This window comes from Diadema antillarum, unplaced genomic scaffold (genome assembly GCF_040938485.1).
Source record: "Diadema antillarum isolate AM-2024a unplaced genomic scaffold, OU_Dant_1.0 scf00000145, whole genome shotgun sequence".
Classification (NCBI taxonomy): Eukaryota; Metazoa; Echinodermata; class Echinoidea; order Diadematoida; family Diadematidae; genus Diadema; species Diadema antillarum.
In genome coordinates, this window is record NW_027271034.1 from 901,822 (window position 1) to 928,713 (window position 26,892).

A 26,892-nucleotide genomic window follows, 5' to 3' on the forward strand; every position below is an offset into this window, starting at 1 on the left:
ATACAAAGTAAAATAAGTCTCTGAGTCTCAGCTAGTGACTTTATGCTAGTCAAGTCTGTTTATTCCTTTGATTAGAAGCTGCAAACAGAATACATGATAATCAGTTTGATAAGCAGTGTTGATAAAAACTTCAGCACTAAAAGAACGATCAATCTACCTGAATCTTTCTTCAGTCAATACATTGTAATCCAGTTAATCATGCTGTGGGACAGTACATATTTGTGTATCACTATCAAAGCCTGGCCTGCAGTATCAACAACTATCATTATGAATGTCCTCTTTCTTGACTTGCTAGTCAAGTGACTTACAGTGTACAATTTGTACTAAGTACTGTCTAGTCAAGTCTTTATATTCCTTCAGAAGGTCTAAACAGATGAAAAATTTCAGCACTAAAGGAACAATCAATTTATCTTTCTCCAGTCAATAATCCAGACAAGAAACTAGCACTCATCTCACTCTGATCTTTCCCCATTCTGGCCTCGGTCCCCCCCCCCCCCCCCAAAAAAAAAAAACAAACCGAGGAAAACACACACACATTGCAACACAACAAAAACCTCTCCCCTACACCTTCCCGATTTCTGTGTTTCTGTCAGGTGAAACGACATGTTCAAATACAAAAATAAAACAACAGTAGATATTGATTGAAACTCAACACCCATTCATGCCAGCCAGGCCAGGCTGCCATAAACTTCAAAGCACATTCCGACAGCTGGCTGGTTGGCAGAAGAATTTGCGCGCGCGTGTCAATTTCTTGACTGGAGAGAGGGCCTGGGAACAGTCCCTTTCCCTGTTCATCTCCAACACCCCAGACAGTTCATGACCTCCGAGAATGCGCCAGTACGCGCGGTTTCTTCTGTTGATTGGACTCTCTCTCTCCACCCCACCCATGCCAGTCTGGCATGGCACCTTGGCATCGTGGGATTTTTCTTTTTTCTGCGTGAACTTGGAGTTCGATCACTCTTCTCTCTTTGGCCTGAATCATGCATTGTGCGCTGTGCTCTACACACGACATAGCAGGCTAGGCAGGCATAGCAAGTCACCACTCCACTCACCTGCTGACAGCTTACCGCGAGCAGAAAACAGTTAGACAGTTAGACAGTTTCTTCTGTTGCCGCTACTTTTACTGCCAAAATACTGGCTTTATCATCACACATTATTCGGCGAGACACACGTTGTGTTTTGGAATATAAATGGACTTTCTTCTATGGTTATGATTGTTGGTGTTGGATCAAACTGAGTAAGTGTTCAACAGTTATTGAAATCGTGACATCGCTAGATCTAACGCCGTTAGACATCGCTAGAACTTGCAACTATTAAACACAACTTGGCTTAGAAACTCAGTTTCCGCAGTCTGTGAATATCGTGGACATGTAATAATGATTAATTCACAGCTTTTGTTGGATTTATTTTTACTTTTATGTGTTTTATTTTGTTAAAAAGTGATTTTCCGTGATTTTCCGTGTGGAATATTTTTTCTGTTTCAAAAGGCCGTTTCCGCGTTTTCCGTCCGTTTTCCGCGATCGCGGAAAATCACTGTCCCTAGTAATGTGCTAGTCTGCCAGTTGCAGTTTCTGTAACATGCTAGCCTGCTAACTGCAGCTTCTCAGTTCTGTAACATGCTTAGCCTGTTACACGTAGTTGTAGCTTCTGTAATATACTAAGCTTCTAGTTGCAGTTTCTGTAACATGCTAGCCTGTTTTTAAAAACACAGAAGAGGTCTTGAGATACCTCATTTCAAAACCTACTGGTAGCATCAAACTCAAAGGGAAAGATCCTTATGTTTATGCCATCGTATCCTATTCACAAAACAATGTCCAGACCTGTTTGGGTACTGTAAAGCAAGAAATATTTGTGAATTGACACTGAAAGCCATTTTCATGGCATGAAATTTTCATGAATTGCCATTGGCATCAATGCATGTAGTGTAGACAAGAACTTTTGCATACATTTTTATTTTGCAAATCTTGGCTCTTGCAAAATTCTTGAAATTAAAATGCACATGTAAAATTCTGGTTTTACAGTATAATGACGCAAATAAAATGAAGAACTATTCATCTGAAACTGCAAAAAGATACTTACACGGTTCAAGTTCATAATTCTACTGAGTATACGCTTCTAATTTGTTTTGTATTGGCACAACAGATGAGATGAATTCCATTGAAAACATATGGCTAGATATGTATCTTAATTGTAAGCAAGTATTTCAAGGAGTAGTTGATGGTTCCAGCACTTCAAAACTGAGAAATTTTGCAGAAAAAAAAAAATCCTGTAATGATGGCAGCTTGTAAAGTTCATAGGAAGTGTATCTGATCCACAAGATTGGAGGAATAGAAGAAGCAAGCTCTCTCCTCCAAATATTCCATTCTCCAATCATCAAAGCAGAAGTTTCTTCCAACATAAACAGGGATCATAGTGAAAATCTGCGATGAATTAAAAAATTTTGTTTCATTCCACATGCTTTCTACACAAACTTTATTGTAACCATAAGTCACAGCAGTAAAATTACATTGAGTAAATATCAGTGGAAGTTCACAAAACTTCATTTGTAGCACTTGACATAGCTCATCCAGTGGACTTAACTTTGCCTTATTATGCCTCAGTAATAAGTTGAGAAATGGTGTCATTTTCCTATAAAAATGAAAACTTGAGAAATTCTCATCAATTTTTTTTTTTTCGTATCGTTGTACCATTTTCACATTACAAGTTGTAGAGTATCCCACTAGAGAGGGCCCAATTCATCTCTGTTGAAATAGATTAAACCAATTTTCTCACACTTTCACTGAGTGGGATACCTGTCTATTGGCAATAACTGAATCAACATATGTTTGGGAGAACTTCCCCTAAACCCCCCCCCCCAATTCAGCTATCCCTCACCCTTCTTTCTTTACACTTTCACTGGTCTATGAGGTACTCACGTGCAAAGACCCGTAACCTGGGGATGGGACTCTTTGGGGGGCTCTCTTCTGGACTGAGCGGGGAGCGAGGGTCTCTCCTCTCAAACGACGGATCAGCCTTTACTGTCAGCTTGTGGTGGAAGTCTGAAAGGAGGACAAAATGGCAGGATTAATAATAATTATAATAATAATAATGTCTTATATTACCAAGGGTAGCCTCTTCAGTGTTGCCACTGCTCTACCAGAGGGCCCTGCTATTATTATTACTCTAGCATTGCCAGGTACCCATTTATACACCTGGGTCGAGAGGGAGTGGGTAAAAACATCTTGTCCAAGGACATAAGCACTGGGCGGGATTTGAATTCAGGTCTTCAGACTGGGAGTCAGGAGTCTTATCCACTATGCCACAGCGCCCCCACAATTATTGGACTAGATGTATTTCAGTTGGTATATCAATTACATGACATGTATTAGCACCTACATGAATTTACTGAGAGAATACTAGGGGTAGATGGTGACAAAATATCCCAATTATGTGTTGAAGACAGCTTGTGGGGGTAGGATATGATAAAATGTTTCACACGGTTTATGAATGATGATAATATCATAACCATAATATATATCATATCATAATATTATTGTAATGATGCATTTATCACACTAACATCATAAAATGGAACTGAATCAATGTTCACATTTTGCTCACAATATTAAGAGAAAAAGGACGATAAAAGGCTAGATTATGCCAATGAATTCATATTTCATGGAATTATGCACAACTTGACTTTACATCAGCCAATTGAAGTTAATGCATAGATGTAACAGACGGGTCTGTCCGTTAAGTGAATATAAATCAATCATGACAGAGAAATCTTATCTCTGCTATGAGAGCAATGGGTCATAGGAAAAAAAATCCACTGTCATGTGATCAGATCTCAGGTTCGACCTCAAATAATGCCACAAAACCTCAACTTATAATATGATAGACCATAGCTGCTGGTTGAGCTGTGGTTAGACATTTCCAGGAACTGCAGAGATTGACCTGCCCACAGAAGAGGTCAAATGTTCAGTTCCTTTTGTTGTCCTTTTTTTTCTCCTGATTTTTTTTTTGATTATCATAGTGTATGAATGAATAAATTCTTGCAATAAAAAAAAAAAAATGAAATGTCTACATGATTGGAAACTTATTTAACATGCACTTCTCGGCCCATGTAGAAAATTGCCCTGCAAACACTGTTTGGGTGGGTGTATACTGAACAAATCTGGGCAGTCTTTGTCACTTGTACAGTCCCACGTATTTGCTAGAGTAGCGATGTAGTCCCAGTGCAAACATCTGTGAGCAGTTGGTTGTATTCCAGATCCAGGGGCATTAAAGCAGGGGGACTGGGATGTTTGAGGTTAGCAAATTGAAATACTGCATGGGCTGGGTTGTGCAAGAAAAAGAACTGTCACAAGTATTTACAAGGAAAATTTTATGGCGCAGGAAATTAATACAAGGAGCATACACCTGTAAACATTGAGGTGACATGCTCACAAAGAAATAATATACAATCTACAATGTCTGCTGGCCAACCACCTTTAAGCCATTACTACCTGGATTATTTCATTCAGGTACCCAACTACACTAAAAACTCTGAATATCTACTGACACACACACACACACACACACACACACACACACACACACACACACATACACACAAATGTGGGTCCAATGCTGTCACAGACTTTCTTGGAGAAATATCTTTAAAGGGGAATGATACACAAATATATACATACACATATATAAATTGAATGAATGCAGCAATATTAGTAAAGCACATTGATCAGTGAAGTTTGAAGAAAATCAAACAATCCATTAGAAAATTGTGAATGTTTCAGTGCCGCGGTCGCTGGATGAGAACACTACAACAGTTCATATTTCCACAGGACAGCCATGAAAAGAAAATATAAGGAGGATTCACCATTTTTTATCTTGATTTTTATCCTGAATCACAACTACAGGATACCCACTTTTTACTGAAAATAAGAATACTAATGTAAACAAAATTTGAGCTTTTCACAGCTACACTTGATTATGTAATATGGAGATATATTTGAAGTCACTATTGGAAAATTTGCTGAGATAGACAAAATATTTTGAAACACACTTTGTATCCTTGGACTCAAAGTATCATAAAGAAGAGTATTCACAAGCTCTGTGGATTTTATTTGTTGTTCTACTGAAAATCAAAACCAAAGTTGCATCGCATTGCATTAATTGACATGAAAATCAGCAAAATCTTCATGCACATTGTGGTTTACCCTATATGTCCTGATATCATCAGATATTTCAACCATGACATACAAGTGCAGCCCAAATGAAAACAGACCTGATGAGATCGTACTGCCATACCATAAATCACTCTCAAAGTATGTGAGTTTTTAGTCTCTGCTGAAGTAATGTCCTATGAAAGGCACATTTTCCCTGCATTTTGATGCATTTATGGGAGGATGAGTCATACACGGAGTGATGTCACAGCTAATGCATCAAAACTAGAGAGAAGTAGAATGAGTCAATCTTTAACATCACCATTTTTTTTTTTGGGGGGGGGGAGGGGTGGGGACTGCTGATGTATTTTGCCTATATGTGTTTTGTCTCTTTTTTTTTTCTCTATACAGGTTTAGATGGCATAGAACAACACAGAACAACATTCCCTGAAGTATGCATCGCAGGGGAAATTATGGGCACCACGCTGGTCAGTTACAACCCAAGCATTCCTTCCTTCTTCTAGACATGCACAAGAAGTCTAACAATGGATGTCAGATATATAAACAGCACTGCAGTATACTGAGGGCTGAAAACTGTGTTTTTTGAGAGAAAAATGTTATTTTTACCTTCCTGTAATAGATATGTTTGGTGAAACAATTTAGAAAAACAATATGTTCCATAAAACCTGCAGTATTTTTGGCATAAAACAGTAATAAATACTGCAAAAAAAGTAACAGCTGGCATCTCTGTGTAACTCATTCTCTTGCATACAAATGGCTAATGTATTTTACAAAATTTAAGACATCTTTCCATATGTAATTTGCATTTTTCACTATGTATTTTCGCAACAGAAATATGTGTACCGATTGATGAGAATCTGAAGTGATAATATCACGATTACAAAGCATTAAAGAATAATGAAAGACAGTACCTTCAAACTTCCAGGAAGCATATGAACCAAATTGATACAACCAGTATGGGAATTTCATTCACTGTCATTGCATACAAAGCACCTAATATGATTACAAAGTGGAGAAACAATATTATGCAAGAATTTTTCATTCAGATATGTGCCAAAATGTGCATATGTGTGTGTGTGTGTGTGTGTGTTTGTGTGTGTATGTGCGTGGGAGGATGGAAGTCCACTAGCAATGTGTTAATCTGTGAAAGAGTTGTTTGTACAAAGTTCATGCAAGGTAAGGGGCAAATTCATTGAAAATTATGATTCTTTTTTCTTTCACACAAATTATTTAGGCAAATATGACTTTCAATGAGATATTCCAACACGGCTGACTGACTTCAATTCACAAGGAACAATGATTTGATGAAGGAACCTCGCATACATTTCACTGCTCTGTAGTCCACACACTGTACATACTCTATGTGTTTAGCACACCATAGCACACTCACTTTTCCATGCTAGTGTATTAAACTTCATAAAATGTTAAACATTTCACCAGCTAATGCAGGATGTAATATTATACGCTCGCATGAGAAGCTCATTCAATTGTAATGAAATTTAATGGCAATTTCCACTTCTCCCATTCATTTCAGGTGAAGTTGTTGGATGGAAGAACAGAGGGGGAGATACCCCCCCCCCCCATTTTTTTTTTTTTTTTTGTCACAAGCCTTGAAATATTGTTTGAACTTTGCAGCATATGTCCATGCTGATATAAAATACTTTCAATGACAATGCATAGATTTAACATCTAGTAACTGCTGGCAACTTGTTAACAAATACACAATGTCACGATCGCATTCAAGAGGTTTGGGGGATGAGAGGGATAAACAAGATATTAAAGGGAGTGCACAAAGACGATGGGTGACACAAGTGAGCAGCCACAGTTGCACACAAGAATTACACTATAGAAAGTCCTCATTTGTAAATGACATATCATGACACTACATGTACGACCAAATTATATTTGATTTAACACCTTTCACTCTCAATCCATTTCCTTCACCCAACAACATTACTTTCAATGGCTCTTGCAATAATGAACCAGATCTTTGATTCTGGTACTGAAAACCGCAAATTCACTTGTGTGCATACATGATATGGACAGGTGTTGGAGAGAAAAATTAGAGTAAAAGTGATGCTAATTACCTCAGGTGTTGGTATGAAGTATTTACAACTGAATTGAACACAACATCTAAATTCATGTATTAAACTCTAAAGAGAGGATAACATTTAAATCAACCTTTGGCTTCTCTGTGAACTCCCCACACATTTTATACTACAAATATTCTGTCTTTATAATCATCAATAAAGTGAATTAAAGTAAACATTTAAATTTGCATTCAGTTCCCCTATGGATGATATATTGTGGGAGAGGACCAGCCGGGGTTGATACTGGTGAACTAACCCACAGTGGAGCTGGTGGACCACTCCTGAGAGGTACTGGCGACAAACTCAGAAGGGGTGCTGATGGGACTTTTCTCATCAGCAGGTATCGATGGGATGACCCTGTGGGGTGCTAGTAGAGGGTTAGGGAGGACTGAACTTCTGGGATGCTCATGGACTAACCTCGCAAGGTATAGGTGGGTCAACTTTTCAGGGTAAAGGTGCCAATGGACAAACCCTGCAAGGGTACTGGTGGCCTGTGCCTACCCAGTGCCAGCGGAAGAGCTATATGACGATGTCTGTGAGCTGAAATGTAGAGTGTGTTGATAGACGAACTCCATGAGGATACTTGTGGACCTATACCTGGGGTGCTGGTAACCTTGTGCAAAGGTAGTGGTGGGCTAACATGAACTGACTGCATGATGGTTCTAGTGGACAAACCTCGAGGTGCCAAGGTGCTAACAATTGGACTAACCTTGTGGGGTGCTGATGCTCCTGTTGCTCCGGCGTAGCTTGTTGGACTTCATCTTGCCATGACGCTTTTTGGGCACCGGCTTCTCTTCCTGCTGCTGCTGGGTGATCAGGAGGTTCAGTTCTCGCTCTAGGAGCTCAATTTCCCTCTCCGCCAGGTCCTGTTCCCGTCGCTTGAGGAGTGCAGCATGAAGCTTCTGTTGGATGACTGCTTGGGACAGTTCTTCTTCCCTTGTCCTTAGCTCCTGTCATTTGAGAGAATGAGAGCGGTTCATGGTCAAGTATGGTTTGATCAAATCTCTCTTTTTTCACCTGCCTATCTCTCTGATTGGTTTGAATTATAGCATGAAATGATTTTCAACTTCAAACAATTTGCAAAGCATGTTTGCAGTGTTTTAAGGACCTATTCAAGCGACCTCTTATAGTACGGGGGGGGGGGGGGTGATGAGGAGAACTTATATCAAAATGGCATTCATAAATCTTTTGATGGTTCTAATACTGTAACTAAAGGTGTTCTGTACCAGCTAGAACATTAAAAAAATAAAATCAAATGTCTTGCTTTCATATATCCTGTCAATGTTTCCTCACATCAAATGGATCTGCTGGGGAATACAACATATGTGTATCTATGGCTGATACATAACAAATATTGATTTTTTGCATCTTTTAGTTTCAGAAGTCAAACGGTACTGTTTCTGTGACCAGCTAACTGTTTAATGTGTCTTCATGGCATCACATGTAGTGATTCAAGAGGGCTGATCCAAACCTTTTCTTTGAGCCGTAGCTCGTCGAACATCTCCTGGATTTCCTGCTTCCAGTCTTGCTGCATCATATGGAAGGAGTCTTGTGGCGTGTTGATGAACGGCGAGTCGGCGATCACCTTGAGCTGCTGCATGATGTCTGTGAACGTCGGCCGTTCGTGAGGCTCATAGTTCCAGCAATCTGTCAGCAGAGAGGAAGACATACTAGTAATTGATATTTACCGTCGACTGACTTCTACACTTACTTACATTAACTGCCTACATCTGACCATAGGAAAGATGATTATGTCTTCAAAGACATTATTAATGAGTATTTTTCATTGTCTGAATCACAACATAAAACTGACACTGTGATTCATTCAATGTAAGATCAAAGTTCTTATCTTTGATGATGATGCAAAGAATAGACTACATAAGCTATATTTCACAGGTATATTCACCTGAATTGACTTGGCATGAACTGGCCATCCAGCCCATCCCCTCACCATTTTCTTTTACCTCTACACAGAAAATATTCTATATTTGAATTACAAAACTGCACTGTAAGTTTGTCTGGATTGTTGTACCTGTGGTTAAGTCCCCACAATGCCGATAGATTGAATGAGTAATCAAACACTGACGAATGCTGCATGATGCATTGGACAACACTCTTAATAGACTCAAGCCAACAGGCATAATCATTCTGCATCAATGTCACTAAGAGTCCAGCTGGCCCTACTGACAGCAAGGGTCTAGCATAATGTAGGTGAGATCAACTCATCCATCACCGAGAACTCAGAGAGGGACGAGGGAATGCTCTGGCCTGATTGTACCCCTTGTGATGGATTGCAGTCATTGACTAAATGGTTGCTGCAATGAATGTTGCTTGGTGTCATGCTTGTAACACAAATAATCACTTCCTGAAAAGCTACATCACCCCTTGACTGCCGTGGGGCAGGAAAGAACGCAAGGCTCCACAGCCAACAAAACCTCCTTTGCAATGTATTCTCTCACATATTTTCACTCCATCTGCTTGAGCCATAAAACACTATGATTAACAACAACCTAAATGAGCGTCCCAATTGGAAGCTTGGCTCATTACAAAGCAAGTACAATGCCACCTTATTATTTCAATCTTGAAATTTGAAATTGTATTCTGTTGCACTCACAATACAGAGGTGATGCTACACACATGATAGCTCCAATCTCTCTCTGTCACCAATAGCAATCAGCTTGAATTTTTCTCCTCTTGCCCTTTACCTACTCCAAAGGCAAGTGGCTTGCCTCTCTTTTTTCTTCCTGCCTCTTTCTATCCACAATCCTCCAATTTGCTCTTCTGCGCACTAAATTGCCGATTGAATAGTAAAGCACATATAGTACGTGTATCAGTGGTAACACAATGTACGGGGCTGAATTGCTGCTAAATTGGACAGTTGAATGCATGTGACATATTGCGCATGAGTTCCTGCAGGAATTCTGAAGCACCTCACAGGGCAGGTAAAAGGAATAAAGGGACTTGTAGCGTGAAATATCACCCATAATCTCCCAGCTCTGTGATTGGAATATTGAAGGTAAGGTAAGATGAACATGACAGATATTGAGACAGAAGAAAGACAAGAGACACAAGGGGGAATTGGAAGAAGATGCAAGCACTATCCTGTCCATAAATCAACTTGAATACATCTGAGACTTAAAGGAATCTGATCATAGGAAAGGAGTGTCAGTGAACAAACAAACTTGTCGACAGAAACAGCACAACTTTTTTTTTAGCTTGCCCATGAAAGAAATATGAGACTACAGCAGGAAGAAATTGAATTAATAATTCTTTTTTCACTAAATATAGTCTAGAGAGAAATTTCTCTCTCAAACTCATTGTAGCAGCATTAACCCATTCCATACTGAGTTCTAAAATGGGGGGGGGGGGGTTACAACTTTTGTTATACTCCATTAAAAAAAACACTTTCTGCAGGCCATAAAACTTATTTTGCATACATGAAAGAAGTAAAGTAGTCACAGCTATCATCAAATGCTCTGAAAACTGTATAATAGTTGGCCACACATTTTCATTTTCATGACACCATATCACTCAGTGAAAAATGTTCTGTTAATCATCAATCTTTTGGTCATAAATTGACAAGAGGTGTCCTCCTCCTTCTCCCACATCTCCACATCATGCAGGAGCTTAAAGCCTGAAACACAATGTCTCTAGGGTTACACAAATCTCATGTGTATCCCATGTGTTTATGGTGTGAAATAACCTTTTTTTCAAAAATGTTTCAAATCTTACATATATTGAGCTTTATCACATCACAATGCTCATTTAGTTTTATAACTAATCTAGTTTTAACTGGAATCACATCCATCATACCCCTTTTAAACCACGCTGCCACTTTATGTCACACTACTGCTAAATACCAAACTATAGCTCACTACTGTTCAAAATCATACAGATCATACCTATTTTGTACATCTGTGTAGAGAGGAGAGATTACTGACTGGGGGAGAGATCATACTTATCTTTATTTCAATACACTAAGCATTTCTTTTTTAACATAGCCACAAATGGCTTTAACTTTGCCTTTAATTTCCCATTCCAGCAGCTCTTCTGAATCCTGTTCATCCAAAGGTGCCGTTCACTGGTGACCTTTGAAGACACTAGAGACAGCTGACTGTAGCTGGTGGCCCACATTCCAATGTAAAGTGCCGATGAACAGGTGGCAGAAGGACTGAGCGGAAGAACAGCACTCTGTGAAGAAGAGCTGTGGGTGTTGGTTTCCTCATGTGCAACTCCATCGAAAGCTCCATACAGAGTCACAACAATCCCTCGGCCGCAAACAATGCCAAACAATGCTCATGTACCAACCCCAAAGTATGCCAAATATGCAAACACTTGAAACCTGACACAGAAGCGGGTCAATCATTACACACCTATCTATTTATACATTGACATACGGAAACATAGTATACAGATTGAGCATATTTTACAATATATTCTTGTACATTGTAGATGCCAAACATTTTGTGAATGTCAAGAGTCAAACAAATTTGTGAATTGAATTGAACAATCCGCCTAACATATATCGCCCTTTTGTTACACGAGCACCAGGTATGCAATGTAACACCATAACTGTAGATAGTTTAGTCTAGAAACATTCTCATTATAACTACTGTCCACATTTTATATATTGAACAATACTTAAACATTAATCATACTGATTAAAAGTTTTACATGGTTGTTTTTATTCCTAGCTCATATTCTAGAACTATTTTGAAGCACTAAATCTGGGTTTTTATTTCATCTGCAAATGGTAAATTATGCCTTTAAGACATATGACAAGGTGGGAGCTACTCCTCTGCACTGTGTGTCATATGAGAAATTTCATCTTCCTGGCTGAATACACAAGGCACTTAAGATTGCTTCCTGAATGTTGCTACTTCTTTCACCTCACATTTGTCATTATTTAAGTACAGGATATCCTAGAAAAATACAGAGTTCATAATCACTTCCTTGGAAAAAATAATTCTAAGTTTTGTTTTGTTTTTATATTTCTCCTTTCATAATACACAGCATGCTAAAACATATTTGAATACACATACTATATCATGCTCATCAATCACAACGTTGTAGTAATTTTCTCCCTTTTATTTTTGGCAAGGAAATAAAAAAAGAGTTCTTGTTGATATCTATCCTTTCAAACTATACATTGTTAACATCATGCTGAACACATTTGAATTCCCTGATGTTGATGGTCACTACACTCATCAGTTAGGGTATCGTAGTACAGTACTTCTCTCACTTTAAATGTCTATGCCAAAGGGGAAAAAAAAGATGGTACAATTTCAATCTTTTAACTGCTGCCAACTAAATTACACTAAAATTTTTCTACATACAATGTCATTGTTCTTTGCTGGAATTCCCATTTCTGTTTTCCTCTACAAACATTCATTCCCATGGTTTCTACCCTCAGTACCTCTTTAACAACTTCCTGGACATCAGTTATCAAATTAATTGCATGATTTTTAGGGTGCGATTATCTAAAAATTTTCTGAGGCAGAATCACAATCCTTAAATGCAACCATGTTTTCAAACACATTTAGAAACATTGATTTGAAACGCCATTCAAAGGACGTTTTAAAACACATTCGAGACCACAATCGCCATTCGAGACCACAATCGCCGTTCTGAGAGGAGATAAACGCAATGCCATTTTGAAATGCGTGTATCTTTGAGCTGCCAAGGTCAACTTCCATGCAGTATACAACCTGCAGATTACAACATGGGCCTTAGTTGACCTCTGCTTCTCAAGTCAAACTGTGCAAAGCAGCTGCGCAGAGACAACACTCAAATTGCAATTTGATGATGGTTAGATAAACACGGCACGAGAATTATGTTTCAAACCATGTTCGCAAATGTCATTCCAAACATGTTTTGAAACGTGATTCTTTCTCTCTCTCAAGTAAGATAAATGCAGCCTAAAATACTTCAGGTTTGTCCATTTATGGTTTTCCTTTGCCCAATTACACCTCGTTGTCTACTTTATCAGATCTGAAGAAGTGGATCATACGTGATGATCTTCATCAAAGTGACAGTTATCAAACTTACTGTAAACTCTTTTAGCACCACTAATATCTACCAACCAATGGAAGAGCAGGAGGCTGATCTTGATTGCAAATACATTGCCACAGTAACCCGCACTCGGCGCTATATTTTCAAGTATAGATACAGTAAGACCTCTTTTCCAGAGGTTGTGGGTGAACTCAGCTTTTAAAGTGCTATCGCTACTTATTACTTGTGGTTTTGCATGTGGGTGATATACATCAGAGACTTTGGTATACTGAGATACGACTCAAAAGGAAATATCCGCTTGCAGTTTCGCTGGAAACCGGACAAGTTTCCCATAAAAACTCATCACCTCATGCTGCGTGATGCTTGCAATACAGGCATACTTTATGAGCAAACCCAAGGTAGCTCAGAAACCTTTTTTTTTTTTGGTGCGTGTGTGTGTGTGTTTGTATTTGTTCTAATGTAAAGACTTTGGAAATCAAGAAATCTTTAATCAGCCTTGTGTAAGAAACAACAACAAACAAACTTCATGTTCTGCAATACCTGAAAAATTCTCAGCATGGAACTGTCACAAATTTGGGCTGATGGCTGTCTAAGTAGCAAGAGACTTTCCCAAATTGCCACTGGCATTCAGTGCATTGTGTAGATAAAAACTTTCATGCAGATTTTTCTTTTGCCAATCTTGGCTCCTCGCAAAATTTGCAAAAGTTTCATGCATGCCAAAATTTCTAATTTTACAGTATTCATGGCCATCAAGGCATCTGACTAAAGCATGCCTTTTTATCATTCTCATCCCATGTCTTACAAACATCCTTTGCATTGTATAGGATGTATTATATCCCTCATGTAAAGTTTCTTGCCATATGATTGTACAGAATACAAAAATGGTGTAGTTTTACTAGCTAGCTATGAGCAGCTGGATGGGGTGCAATGACTTACTAGCTAGCGTGATATAGTACTTTTGGGAATCCACGATTTGCACGTAATCGCCGATACTGCGATCGATATCTAATTTCTCACATTTTTGCACTGCCTACAATGCGTGCACATTGTGTCGTGTAAACGTAGGCCCACTTGGATGTTGGCACTGTGTAGGACCTGTGTATAGGTACGTAGATCTAGCGAGCGGTAGCCAGAATGTGTGCTTTCGGTACGCAGACGTATAGCACTAGCAGGCAGGGCAGGCTAGGCACTCTCCAGCCAAATCAATCGAAAAAATGGCTGCTTCCAGTAATGACCGTGGTGAAATGGCCGACAACCATCCCCGTTTTCACCTATTAGATGTCGAAGAATTGATGAAATTTAACGAAGGAAACAACAGCAAAAGCACAAAGAAACAAATCTGATACGGACTTTCTGTCTTCCAGGATTTCTGTAAGGAAATAAACGCCAACTTTGATGATGATGTCTATAATCTGGATAATGAAGCTCTAGATCTAGACCTTCTTCTCTCCCAATTCTATGCGGGAGCTCGGAATCAAAACAGAGAATACTACAGCAAGAAAACAATGCAAGCCTTGCGATTTAGCCTACTCCGTCTCGGGGTTTAGCACTGTTGAGAAATCACCTCGGTGCAAATAGTTTTACCATCTCCCTCTGTAGTAGTTGATATTTGAATATTATATCTTTATCTCAAGGCAACATCATCCTATGACATAGGCCTACTGCCCTAACAACGAAAACAACAACTTACAATTTACATTTAAAGCTGCCAACTTGATATTGGCCCGATTCCTCAATTTTCCTTTTAAGAACAAGAAAGATTCATTAATACTCATTTTGTCAGAGCAAGCAGGCACAGCAACATTTTCCTGCCAAGAAATCCTGTGAAAGGCAAGTAGTATAGTAAATGTCTCTCTCCGTCTTCAAGGCAAGGTTCATCAATTTGCCTGTAAGTTTGCTCCATGTGTTCTCTCCCTCTCTGTGCCCCAATGCTCAATTCATCATCCATGAAAGTAAAGCAAGCAAACAACTCTCTGCTATGTGTCATCAGGACCAAATCATCTCCTCATTTCAATTGCCTTCATCAGCATTTTCACTTTTTTTTTTCTCTCATTCACATATAATTTTTCCACTGCTCTCTGCGCATGCTTCCTGCCTTGCTGTGTTCGCGTGAAGACAAGAAAATATCACCCAATTTGAGGGAGCATTCATCTATGGCAGGACACCCATGCCTATTTTTGATCATCCTGATGCACTTGTCGCATCACGGCCCCACCCTATGACTCACTGTCTTGTTGAACATTGGATTTATCATGCAAGAAACAGGCTAGGGGAACATCTTCAGCTGGCCCCAGGGATACCTCTTGCGCTTTGTCTATTTGGCTGTCTACATCCTATACTTGCAATAAATAGAATGGTCCCTTTTCTCTCCATTCAGCCAGTTTTCAACTGGGAAGGGTGAGGAGGTACTAATTTTCATTAAGATCTTGGGGAAACCTGATAAGAATTAATCAATACTGTTGCTGTTTTGTTCACTGATTAGCACACACACTGGAGTGCTTTCCATGCTGATTGGTACAGAAGATGTCTGGAAACTACATTGTACCTGTCAATGATTAGAGATTACCTAATTCCCCTAATCCCTATCGTGTCACCATGGCCTTAATTAATCCTCTTGGACTGAGGCACATTGGTACACCTCATTGTGCTTGCTAATCTACAACTAGGTCAACTTTGTATGGATTACTAAATGCTCATGGGCAAACATTAAGGGTTGAAGAACAATTAACTCATTGAAGACCGTTTGATTTTGCTACAATAATATATTTCCCATAGACACCTGCTCGAGATGTATATTTCGGGGCTCGAGATGTATATTTTGGGACTTGTCCTCAATGAGTTAAAAGTATGTGACTTTGGAGAATGTATGATGAAAAAAAAAGACATAGGAGATAAGGGTATAGTTTGTGATTGATTATCAATTAATATGAAGTGAAGTAACAGAGGAATGTAGAATTGTATCTTCAAATGTAATCAACTGTCAATAGACAAAAAGCGTCTGTTTTGTCCCCTAATATCTTCCCACCATTCTCTCTCTCTCACTTTCTTTCTCATCTGTCTTGTTTGCCATCATTCTTGTTTCTTGTTTCCTGATGCATCCCTGTCCCATCCGAGGATGAAATATTCATCCTCGGATGACACCCATGAGGGCATCTGATGTCTGGATGATGGGAGATTCTGGGATGAGCTCCTCCGCTCATCCCGCGGTGGAAGAAAACAGGGGAGATGATGATGACTTGTGATAGGTGTTTGCCTGCTACTCTCACCTTAATTTGGGATGCACACACAACAGCAGGAAACGTTGGCCTGATTAGTGCAAGGCTCACCACTGGAAGTCATACGGCCCGGGTTTGATTCCTTTTGACAGCAAGCATACCACACTGAAGTGCCTAATGCAGGCCCTCCTTGCTTTCACAAAACTCGGCCATACCAAAACCAAGCCCCTAATGTGCTTTTTAATCACAACAGAGCCAGAACTTGCCCTTGTCAAAACACCATCTCTCCTGCTCACCATCCTGCCTTCATGTTGTCTTCAAATCTTACTCACATTTTTAACACAGAAGTTACTCATGATGGGCTTGAAGAAGGGATGCCTACTGTAAAAGTGGAAATTTTTGCACATTTCGCGCAGCCAGAAGCTAAGGCAAAAATAAAAGCACATATTGCTTGGCATATATGTTCCAGGAATTAATGTCTTGATTCCGCAGAATTAAAAACATACAAAACTCTTCTTTCCCGGCTAAGCACCAAAAATTACTCATGCAAAAATATTCACTCTTACAGTAATTCGAAGACATCTGGTAACTGCCAGTATATTTAAAAATACTTGAGAGAAGAACCCCACAAAACTCTGAAAGTAGGCAAAAGGTATCAAATTACTGACAACCAAGGTTGTCAGGATGGCACATCTATGTGTCATACATTATGAAATTGTGTATACTCTACATTTCACTTCCTTCAATGGTAGCATCCAAACAGTTTGCTAAATTAACCCTTAATGTGCTTCATTCCGTAACTGGCATGGTATTCCTATTGGACTGCAGCACATTGCTACACCTGAGTGGGTTTGCTTGACAACTAAATCATAAGTCAAGTTTGGGTAGATTACTGAATGCTGATGACAAAGCTTGACAAGTTAAGCTAAGTGCCTGGACATATAAGGGATTATTCTAAAATTTCAATGTAATATATCTATTTGATATGAAAACATGCATGAATTTACAAAATGCACCTAGTAAAGACTGGTTTTTGCCCAGATCTCAAAAAGAAAATAACTATTTGTATTTTCCCCCATACCATTTCACCTGCAATTTCCCAGCATTTTGCCCCCTCTCCAGCTTGCATCTCTCTATCTACTCACCATCCAGCATCTTTGAGAAGACATCAGGGCATGTGGAAGGGATGGGTAGGGTGAGCTTGTTGACTGCGATTCCATAGGCGACTGCCAGCGTGTCGATTCCTTTGTAGGGCACCTCACCAGTGAGGAGTTCCCACAGCAAGACGCCAAAGCTAGCGAGACACAAGAACAATAGTAATAGGAGGAGATTATTGTAATACGAGAACAAATTGAATTCTGTAATGCTTCATTCTCAATAATTTTACACCATACGCATCACACAATGGATAAAACCTGCCAGCAATTAAAAGTGGTGTCTCTATTCGGTGTAATTGTAACCGCCACAAACACGCTTTGTTACTGTCATACTTTTTAAATACAAACTTTTGTTTGATTAATCATTTCATACTGCCCCACTTTTACTGAACTTCACTTCAATAAATTCCAACAATTGTACATCTTTTTCTACTTCTAAAACATTTACATGTTGTTATTCTCAAGCTGGGCCAGTAAAGTGCAAAATTCCTACACCTTGACATTATATTCTATAAGCAACATCTTACTCACACCCCCTCCCCCCACCCCCCCCCCCCCCCCCACCCCCACCCCCCAAAAAAGGATGTTTATGCTTTGGGCAATGATAGGAATAACATTGGCTGATGTTTGACGTGCACTACCCCAATTACGATATTTCATAATTACATTGATAAATATGCCAGTAATCTTATGGCTGAACTATATCACAGCTTGATAGCTAGGTTATTACAACTTTATAACCTGTCATCCCTATTTCTTAATTGATTTCCAAGGCCAAATTACCCCATAAGGGAAAACAAAGCACACTGACTACGTACTGTTTTATCAATATCCTCTTGAATGGGCAATTCATACTTTTCTTTGGCAAGTGCAACTTTTGAATTAAAAAAATAAAAAATTTCCATTCATTTCAATTCAACTTTATTATAACCTCTGAAGCTTCAAAGATGGTTTTGATAGGGTTCTAATATTCACGTGACAGAGGTTGGCAGTATTCTACATCAGTTACTCTATAACTATCCCCATTTCCTAGAAAGATAGAATCATAAGAACATGACAACACACAACATTATGTACTTTCCATTGCTATCCAGATGTTATCCTACCAGTAAAGTGCAACTTGATATACTGCTTCACACTCACAATTTAATGGAAACCCTCCATTGCATATATTCAAAGCAAAACCTGATGTGCAAAAACAAATGAAATATTTTGTTAAAGAGATACTGTTCAAATTGTGTTCTGAAATGGTTTATAACACACATTCTCATAATTATGTTCTAAGTCATTAGAACATGCAGAAATAGCATAATCCCCAAGCTTTTTGCTACTTGAAAAACTATCATTATAATTGTCCCCAAAATACATGAAAAAGCACCAATATAATTACAGGTATGTGTGATTCTTCTAGTTTCACTTTTGTTTTTCATGAAAATGATCTACCTTGGTATCGGACCATAAAAACATCTAATCATACAGTGATTTTTACTTTTGAACCATGGCTACCCAAATGTTACATGGTGCCTACTTTTACTTCTAAATGTGGTAAAATATAAATCTTGCCTTGATTTTCTAGTGTACACTATGAGGAAACAACAGTGGGCAGTATAATTTAGTTGTAAAGTTGGTCAATTCATCTTGCTAACAAGTATGGACATTTCTCTACAAAAAAGTCACTGCTATTATATGAACACCTTACATACTTGTCCAGTTTCAATTGAATATGCTGCTCATGAGCATGAACATGTACAGAGATGCATTATCAAGATAAATCCTTACAATAAAGTTGTCAGATCAAATGCCAGCATAAAGGAGAATGAATTGCGGTGCCCTGAAGAACTGGAACAGGCAAACAGAAAACATTGACACCGCCACTCAAGAAATACTTGCACCAGCAGCAGCAACCAAGAGATGCAGAATCATTTACTGGAAGTGCAGTGACCAGGTCACATCGCAAATCCCTCCCTTACTCTTTTTTCCCCCCTTACCCGCATCCATTCCTCCCTCCCATCTCCGTCCCCTTTCTCCTGCCGACCATCCTCCATCCGTTTGATTGAAATGTTTACAGTAAGCTATTCTGCGATGCCTTCCAGCAGCGACTCTTTTTTTCTTCTCGGATTCAAATTAGGTTTGTGTGTGTGTACATGGTGCCTGCACTGCACTACCATGTCCGCGCTCTTGCCATGCTTCTTGGTTTACCTAGGCTTATCTGCACATATGATCGGTAAGCTACTGGACAGAAGTATATCAAACATGCTTGTGAAGCATATGATGAATTCTTGTCCTTTCGACTGCATATGAAGGGCCCATAAAGCAATAAAAGAATCATATGTGACAGAAAAATCATACCTCCCTGTCATTTCATATAAAAGATTTAGTCATAAGCCACACAGAGATTTGTTTTGCACAAAAGTAATATATCAGTGAAAAACTGATTGAAACACAGCAAAAATACATACATGTAAAATAGCTGTCCTGGTCATGTGGCTTTGATATCACTTGAATAGTCCATATACATATAAAGCATAAGTACTGTACATACATATTGCAAAACCAGAGATTTTTGCATGCATTTTAATTTGGTGAATTTTGTGAGAGCCAAGATTCACTATATCAAAATGCACACATAAGTTCTTGTCTACACTACATGGACAGAATGCCAGTACATGAAAATTTCAAGCCTCTAAAAAAGGGCCGCAAGCTCCATTTTGCAAAAATTTCATGCCGCGAAAATTTCTTGCTCTACAGTACAGGTTTTTTTTTTTCTTTTTCAAAGCAATATACAGTTTACTTCACTTCCCATCAAAATCATAAAAGCACAGTACTTGAACTTAAAGTGCCTTCCTATTATTAGAGTTCACATGAAATCACCAAGGCTCACTCAGGAGAATTTATTTATGGTGCTGTTGTATTCAGATATTAAAGGCAAGCATGTAACATCTATCCACATTTCTACTTGACAAATTTTTCAGTATACTAAAATTTAGAGGAATTGCCTTCACAAGTTTAGGGAAATTTTAAACACAGATGTAGAGGGGAGTGACAGGCACAGCTTGGGACAATAACAACTCATTTCAGTGTTTGCAAAACTGTATTACACACACACACACACACAAAGTTTTATATAAAAGCAAAAACCTCGGCATTTTCTTTTTCAAAGCCAGTCCAATTTGTATACATCCTTTTGATATATCAGAATGTGATACTAATATGACACACAAGGCTGTCATAAATTGTATTTAAGTAGCGCAGCAAGGCATGTAGACAGTGCTGGCTGGCTGTAAACATACTGCATGGGGCCAGGCTCAACACTGTGGAATTGAATTACGTTTCGTACTTAATCTAATCATGATTAATTTGCGACAAGCCAGTAATCAGAGCATGATTCCATAAATTCATGAGCTTCATACCAGGTACAAGGTGCTTTATCTAACATGGAGTTCTGCAACTCTTCAGCAATTGCGAGAAGTAAAAGAAGACAAGGCTGAAGTGGAGAGTCCTACAATGTAAATTAGGAAGGTTACAGTGAAGTTACACGCTAGCAAAGGGTAAGGGAACGCTCTTTTTTTTTTCCTCGCTAGCACATAATGATATGTGCACTACTAAAGCCATTTTTTGCACTAATCTAGGAAATTTTATCCAATTACAATTTGAACTTTTTGATCGAAGTGTTGAGCAGCATACATAAAATGATTTTGAATTTGTGTAGTATGAACACCCACTTTTGTTATCTATCAAATGTATCCAGCCATTGCCTTGTTGAGGAGAAAATGAAAAACATCAAATACATCCTATGCATAATTATATTCAATTTTGTCTCTAAAAAGTACTGGAAATGGTTGGTGAATGATGAAGAAACTACATGTATTCATGATAAGCATTTGGACAGTATTATAAGATGTACCTAATCCACACCTGTATACAGATACACTGTAAGTTGTTTTTTCTTTTTGTTTGTTTACACAGGCACATGTTCTTCTCTACAATCCTAGACAAACTCTTGACATATATGCACAGTTGTCCAAAAATGAATTTTGTAAATTGTAACTCTACTTCCCAAACAACAGTATTTTTTGGGGAAAAACCTGCCAGTTATTTTGCATATTAATGCACAATGCATGAAGTCCACAGGTGCATTCACACATGCTGAACCAAGAAGCCTTATACATATTCATGAGTGCATGTAAGCAAGCACTTTGAAATGCAAGTGAAGTTCCTCTCTGAATAATTCATGAGGTCACCTGTCAAAGTGAGGTAAATGCACCTGGGACTGATAGAGCTCTATGGTGAAACACTGACACTCTTATAGGATGAGTCTATGCACGAATCTCTCTTCTCGCTTTACTCAAGTAGTCTAAGTTCAAGGCACTACAGTACTTTCAATTTTGTCTAGATTTCCATACCTTGAAAATAGCTTTTCTTTTCTTGTTTAATATATACTTTGATACGAGTCACATGGAAGAATTATATTTAAGGTATGGATTGCTGATGTTTTAATTTAGATTTACATTGATGACACATTAATGACAAACACATTCTGTGAGCACCCAGGTGCTCATTTACTGGTAACCCTAATATTTACAACTGATACATTCCATGTGGAAGGTCAACATTGTCCCCAAATAACTGAAGAATATATTTTTCGAAGGAAAAACATAACAAACCCACAATTTGTGATTCAAAACATCTGCATTCGAGTGAAAGAACAAAAGCTAAGAGTCTATTATCAGTTTCTAGGGATTTGTTTACCTATCACTATTGATCAACCCTATTATATATTGTGAGGTATGTTCATTGAAGTACCATGAGCAACTAAATTTGGCACTTTCTCTGCAGATTAAAGGCATAATTTACCATTTGCAGATGAAACAAAAACCCAGCATTAGTGCTTCAAAATAGTTCTAAAATGTGAGTTAGGGATAGAAACAACCAATGTAAAATAAATGGAACCAGTATAATCGATGTTAACTATTGTTAAATATACAAATTGTGAACAATAGTTATAATAAAAATGCTTTCAGACTATTAAAAACTGTGTGCAGTTATGGTTTGATGAGAAAAATAGTGATATCTCCTTACATTTTAGGCTTTATTGCAAAAAAAATATATATATATGGTAGGATGTTTTGTGATACAACTACCCTACACATATGTATCAAAAGTGATATCTTGAACATTTTTTAAATCACTGCTCCCAAAGGTAAAAAGGACCTTTAAATGGAAAAAACAAGTGATTAAAATATTAATAGTGGAAATTGGGATGCAGTCACACAGAAATAGAAAATGTATGGAGACAAGACTAAATCTCTATGATTATTTGCTGTAAGGAGCTGGAGGATGGACAGAGTGGTTTCTCCTGCTACGAGCAATGCATCACTGCAATCTGAAGTGTCCCAAGGGGGACAGTGGCTATCATCTCATCCTAAGTAAAGTTTTCAGCACTGACCTATAAAAGTGATATCCACACTTGCAAAGGGTCAATGATATATTAATCTCTGTGTGTGGACTAAAGATCTTCTTTCCTTTTCTTCATTTTTTTTTTTAACCCTGCCTACTTACCTCAATCTATATAAGATCACCAATCAAAATGCTATTAATATCTTTTGACTGAAATAGAGAATTGGCATACAAATTGTTTTAATGATTACTATCCATTTGCATGTAGCATTTTGTTTGGTAATTGCTCTCTGTTCAATGTAAGATATAATGCAAAAAACAGCCGTATCATAAACAATATATTGATCTTGGACCCTTCTATTGTTGAAAACACAAACATCAATGTCACTATACACAACATGTAATTACAACTGGAAACATTGAAAGTGTTGGGATTGTCCTGCCCTATTCAGTTGATTTTTACGTGCTTTTTAGAGATTATCATGAACAGATTATTTTGAAACACAATCATGCCACAGAATGGGCTGGCATCAAGCCTCTTAAATGGCTATAGAGCTATCTATCATGAGCTTTGTCAGGTTGTCCAAATAAAGTCTTCTCCAGAACAGATTGTATTCCAACATCTTTCTGTAAAACAAGAAATATTAAATGATCAAAAATAACAACTGGTATGCTTATCATTACCATTTATAATATGTCAATGAGACAAGTATGATTATCAAGGTCCATATACCGTGTAAACATCCTTCTGTAAACTGACATTCCAATTTTAAGTATTTCATCAATCACTGCTGAGGAATATTTTTCCTATACTCTTTACCTGGCACATTAAACTGCATTTCAATCACACATTACTAACTTGACATTAATCATCCATCAGTGTCTTTCCTTGCATTGCTGACTTTCATTTCCATTGTGATGCTCAACAAATATAAGCCAAGTGCTGATATAACACCAAATGCATGTCACTGGCTTTGCAAAGCTCCATGAGATATCTACTGTGTCTATAGCTTTGCTGCTGGGAATAAACATCCTATATTGATGAACATACTTGATTAGGGAACTGATCCTCACCTCTAGGTGTGCCACAATATAAACACCCTGTGTGCCACATTATTCTGAGACCACACACCCATGAGTGCTTTTGGAAAGCATTCTGTTTTTTTAAGCCATGTAACATTTCATAGAAACATTTATGCTGGACAGAAAGTTGTAGAGAGAATTTCAAGCTTTGCTGGATGTAGATTCCATGTGAATTTTATGACAAAGCTGTGCTATGAGTGAAGTTTTCGTCACACATGGCATTTGGTAATTTACTTTGGTTTGGGCTATTTTCATATAGGGCCTATGTGCTATAGGTGGGACTGGCTCATTCTTTAGCTCCCTATTGCCAGATGTTGAACTGGAATCACATTGCGCTACATTTATACAATCATTATCAGGAAGTTTAATACTAATTACAGCTGCCAGATATATGTTAAATTGCACATTTGCCGACTTGAGGAACGTGAATTTCTTGATAACGGAGTGATTTGCTATACACAATGAAATAATTCACCCAGGACTTCCTTGTAAACCCTTTCATGAACAACAAACCCTTCGACAATAGCACTCTGCACAACAGGCAAGTCGTCAATACAGATTGGGTAACAGCCATGCCATACCCATACACACATGTTTACATGCTGTACTGCTACAACAGAAAGCTTTCTCTGAACTCATTCTAGAGTTGGTACACACATGGATTGGATTTGCATAGTAAATGCATAGTGCAATGGTTATTTCCGAAGTAATTTTGACTAACTCTGTAATGACCACTACAAATTGGTACATAAAGTCAGTGACATTAGTTTTCTTGATAGCATTTTACAAACTCTGTGTACATACACTATGACCATCACAAATTTGTAAACAATGTCAATGACATTTTATTTATATTAATTGACTACATGTTACTCTGTAATGACCATCATGAATCGGTAATTCTTAAAATCCTGAAAGAGTTAATAAAAATGTTTCCTTTCCACCTCATTCTCTTTACTGTGACACAGCAAGTTGATAATTCAATCACAGAAAATAGTGCATTAGTCAATTATTTCTTCAATCTATCATTTCCCCTATTCTTATCATGATTTACATAATTTTTAAAGAAGAACTTATTTCTATAACAGGCAGGATAATCCTACTCATATTTTCCCCATATTTTTCCTATCTGCAGACAAGATCGTTCACACATACAACACTAAAAGAAAAGACCAACCACCAAGGAGACTCCAAGCCTAAAATAATAACATCATAAAAAAGAGACAGAGATGACTCAAGATGCAGCAAATGGCCACAGTCAGTATCTTTAATGACCAGATATCATCTCCTACTCTATCAGCCCCTTGACAGGGAATGCACCTTGTTTTTCCAACAAATTATTGTCATTAACAATCAGTTTGGTCTGCACACTGAGCTTTAATTGGGTGGTATGCACCGGGCACGAATTTTCTATACCAGCTTTGCCTCCTGTAAACCTGCCCTTCTGCTTTAAGTAGATTCCTCGAAGGCGGGGTGAACACTGGCACGGTCAATACTGTGACCTTGAGATGGTGCCACATACAGGCCATCCAAAATAAATCTATCGCGTGATTCAAGTCAACTCAGCGTGCATTTGATACCACGTTAGCTGGATTTGAAGTCTACCCATGGCAGATGGGCTGCCCACATCTTCTGTGCATTGCCAATCTATTGCATTATCATATGGGAAAAATTTTCATATTCTCTAACAATTTTAAAGAGTAGTTTGGCCCGTATAAGCAGTAGTTAATAGTAGTGGAAAGAAAACAGAAGTATAGTTTGATAACAGCACATGTGTGTAATTCAAGTTAAACTAGCAAAATACTCTCGACAATTAATAACATGAACATATCAATCCCAACACCACAAAGTGTGCGATCAGTAGACTAAAGGGGCTGGCAACTGAAACAGACTGCTCAAAAAAAGAAAAAAAAAAGAAAAAAAAAGAAAAGAAAGAACAATAGCAATGGAGAAAATATGCATCAATTTGACATCAGGTATAGATGTGTGGGAGGACAGAGCATGGGTGTGAATTTGTTTTCGTTTTAATCTAAATATTTCAATCTTCTGATCACTGGAATGTTTATTTTCGGTAGTTTTTGTTCAATCTTTTGATATCACTGGGATGTTACAAGTAAGTATCTTCTCAAAATATGACTGAAAGAGAATATTCATGTGGCGACAAGTTTTTGGATGGTTTCACTAAACAGCACACATTAATATCAATCATGATGTCCCCTTCACACAAACTGACTGTGGACCTGCATCACACATACAGGACTCTGGGTGAAAGATGAACACCATAGATTTGTGCATCATACCTGTAGAATGCTAATTTTACCCATAAAATGATTAGTATTTTATGCTCTCCCCTAACTGCCTATCATAATGATCACAAATTAAATTTTGTGCATCATCTTTCTGCATCCCAGTGCATAGTAAAATGGCAAGCCGACCTACATGTATGTGATGCTTCCACATGAGACAATGATCTCTCTAAAGAACTAACTAAAATTAAGGCTCTTTTAGACCAGGCAAAATGAAGGGCAAATAGGAAGTGCTTTAAAAAATGTACATGCTTTGGTGTGAACGTAATATACTGGAATATGCTGATGTAGGATTTACTTTAAAAATGTGACCACATGAGGTCTGTGACTATCTCGGGAGGTGGGAAGTGCAACATCAGTTATCACGAGTGCTATTCACTGCACTTCTTTTCTTCACTTCTCTGCAGTGTAAGACAGGCAAAGCAGAGTGACAAGTTGGAGGTCATGTACTCCCCTTGCCCAAGCCA

The 26,892-nt window shown here is 38.2% G+C and overlaps 1 protein-coding gene across 1 annotated transcript in view; it reads right to left on the reverse strand.

The window, feature by feature from the left end:
• Positions 1-26,892, reverse strand: part of LOC139721542 (mitogen-activated protein kinase kinase kinase 11-like) — a 73,564-nt gene that overhangs the window by 10,939 nt on the left and 35,733 nt on the right. The window contains exons 3-6 of the mRNA XM_071632857.1: positions 17,628-17,776; positions 8,727-8,902; positions 7,965-8,205; positions 2,916-3,038 (exon numbers count right to left, since the gene is read on the reverse strand). Of these exons, the coding sequence (XP_071488958.1) occupies positions 2,916-3,038; positions 7,965-8,205; positions 8,727-8,902; positions 17,628-17,776 (689 nt within the window). The remainder of the gene's footprint in view (positions 1-2,915; positions 3,039-7,964; positions 8,206-8,726; positions 8,903-17,627; positions 17,777-26,892) is intronic.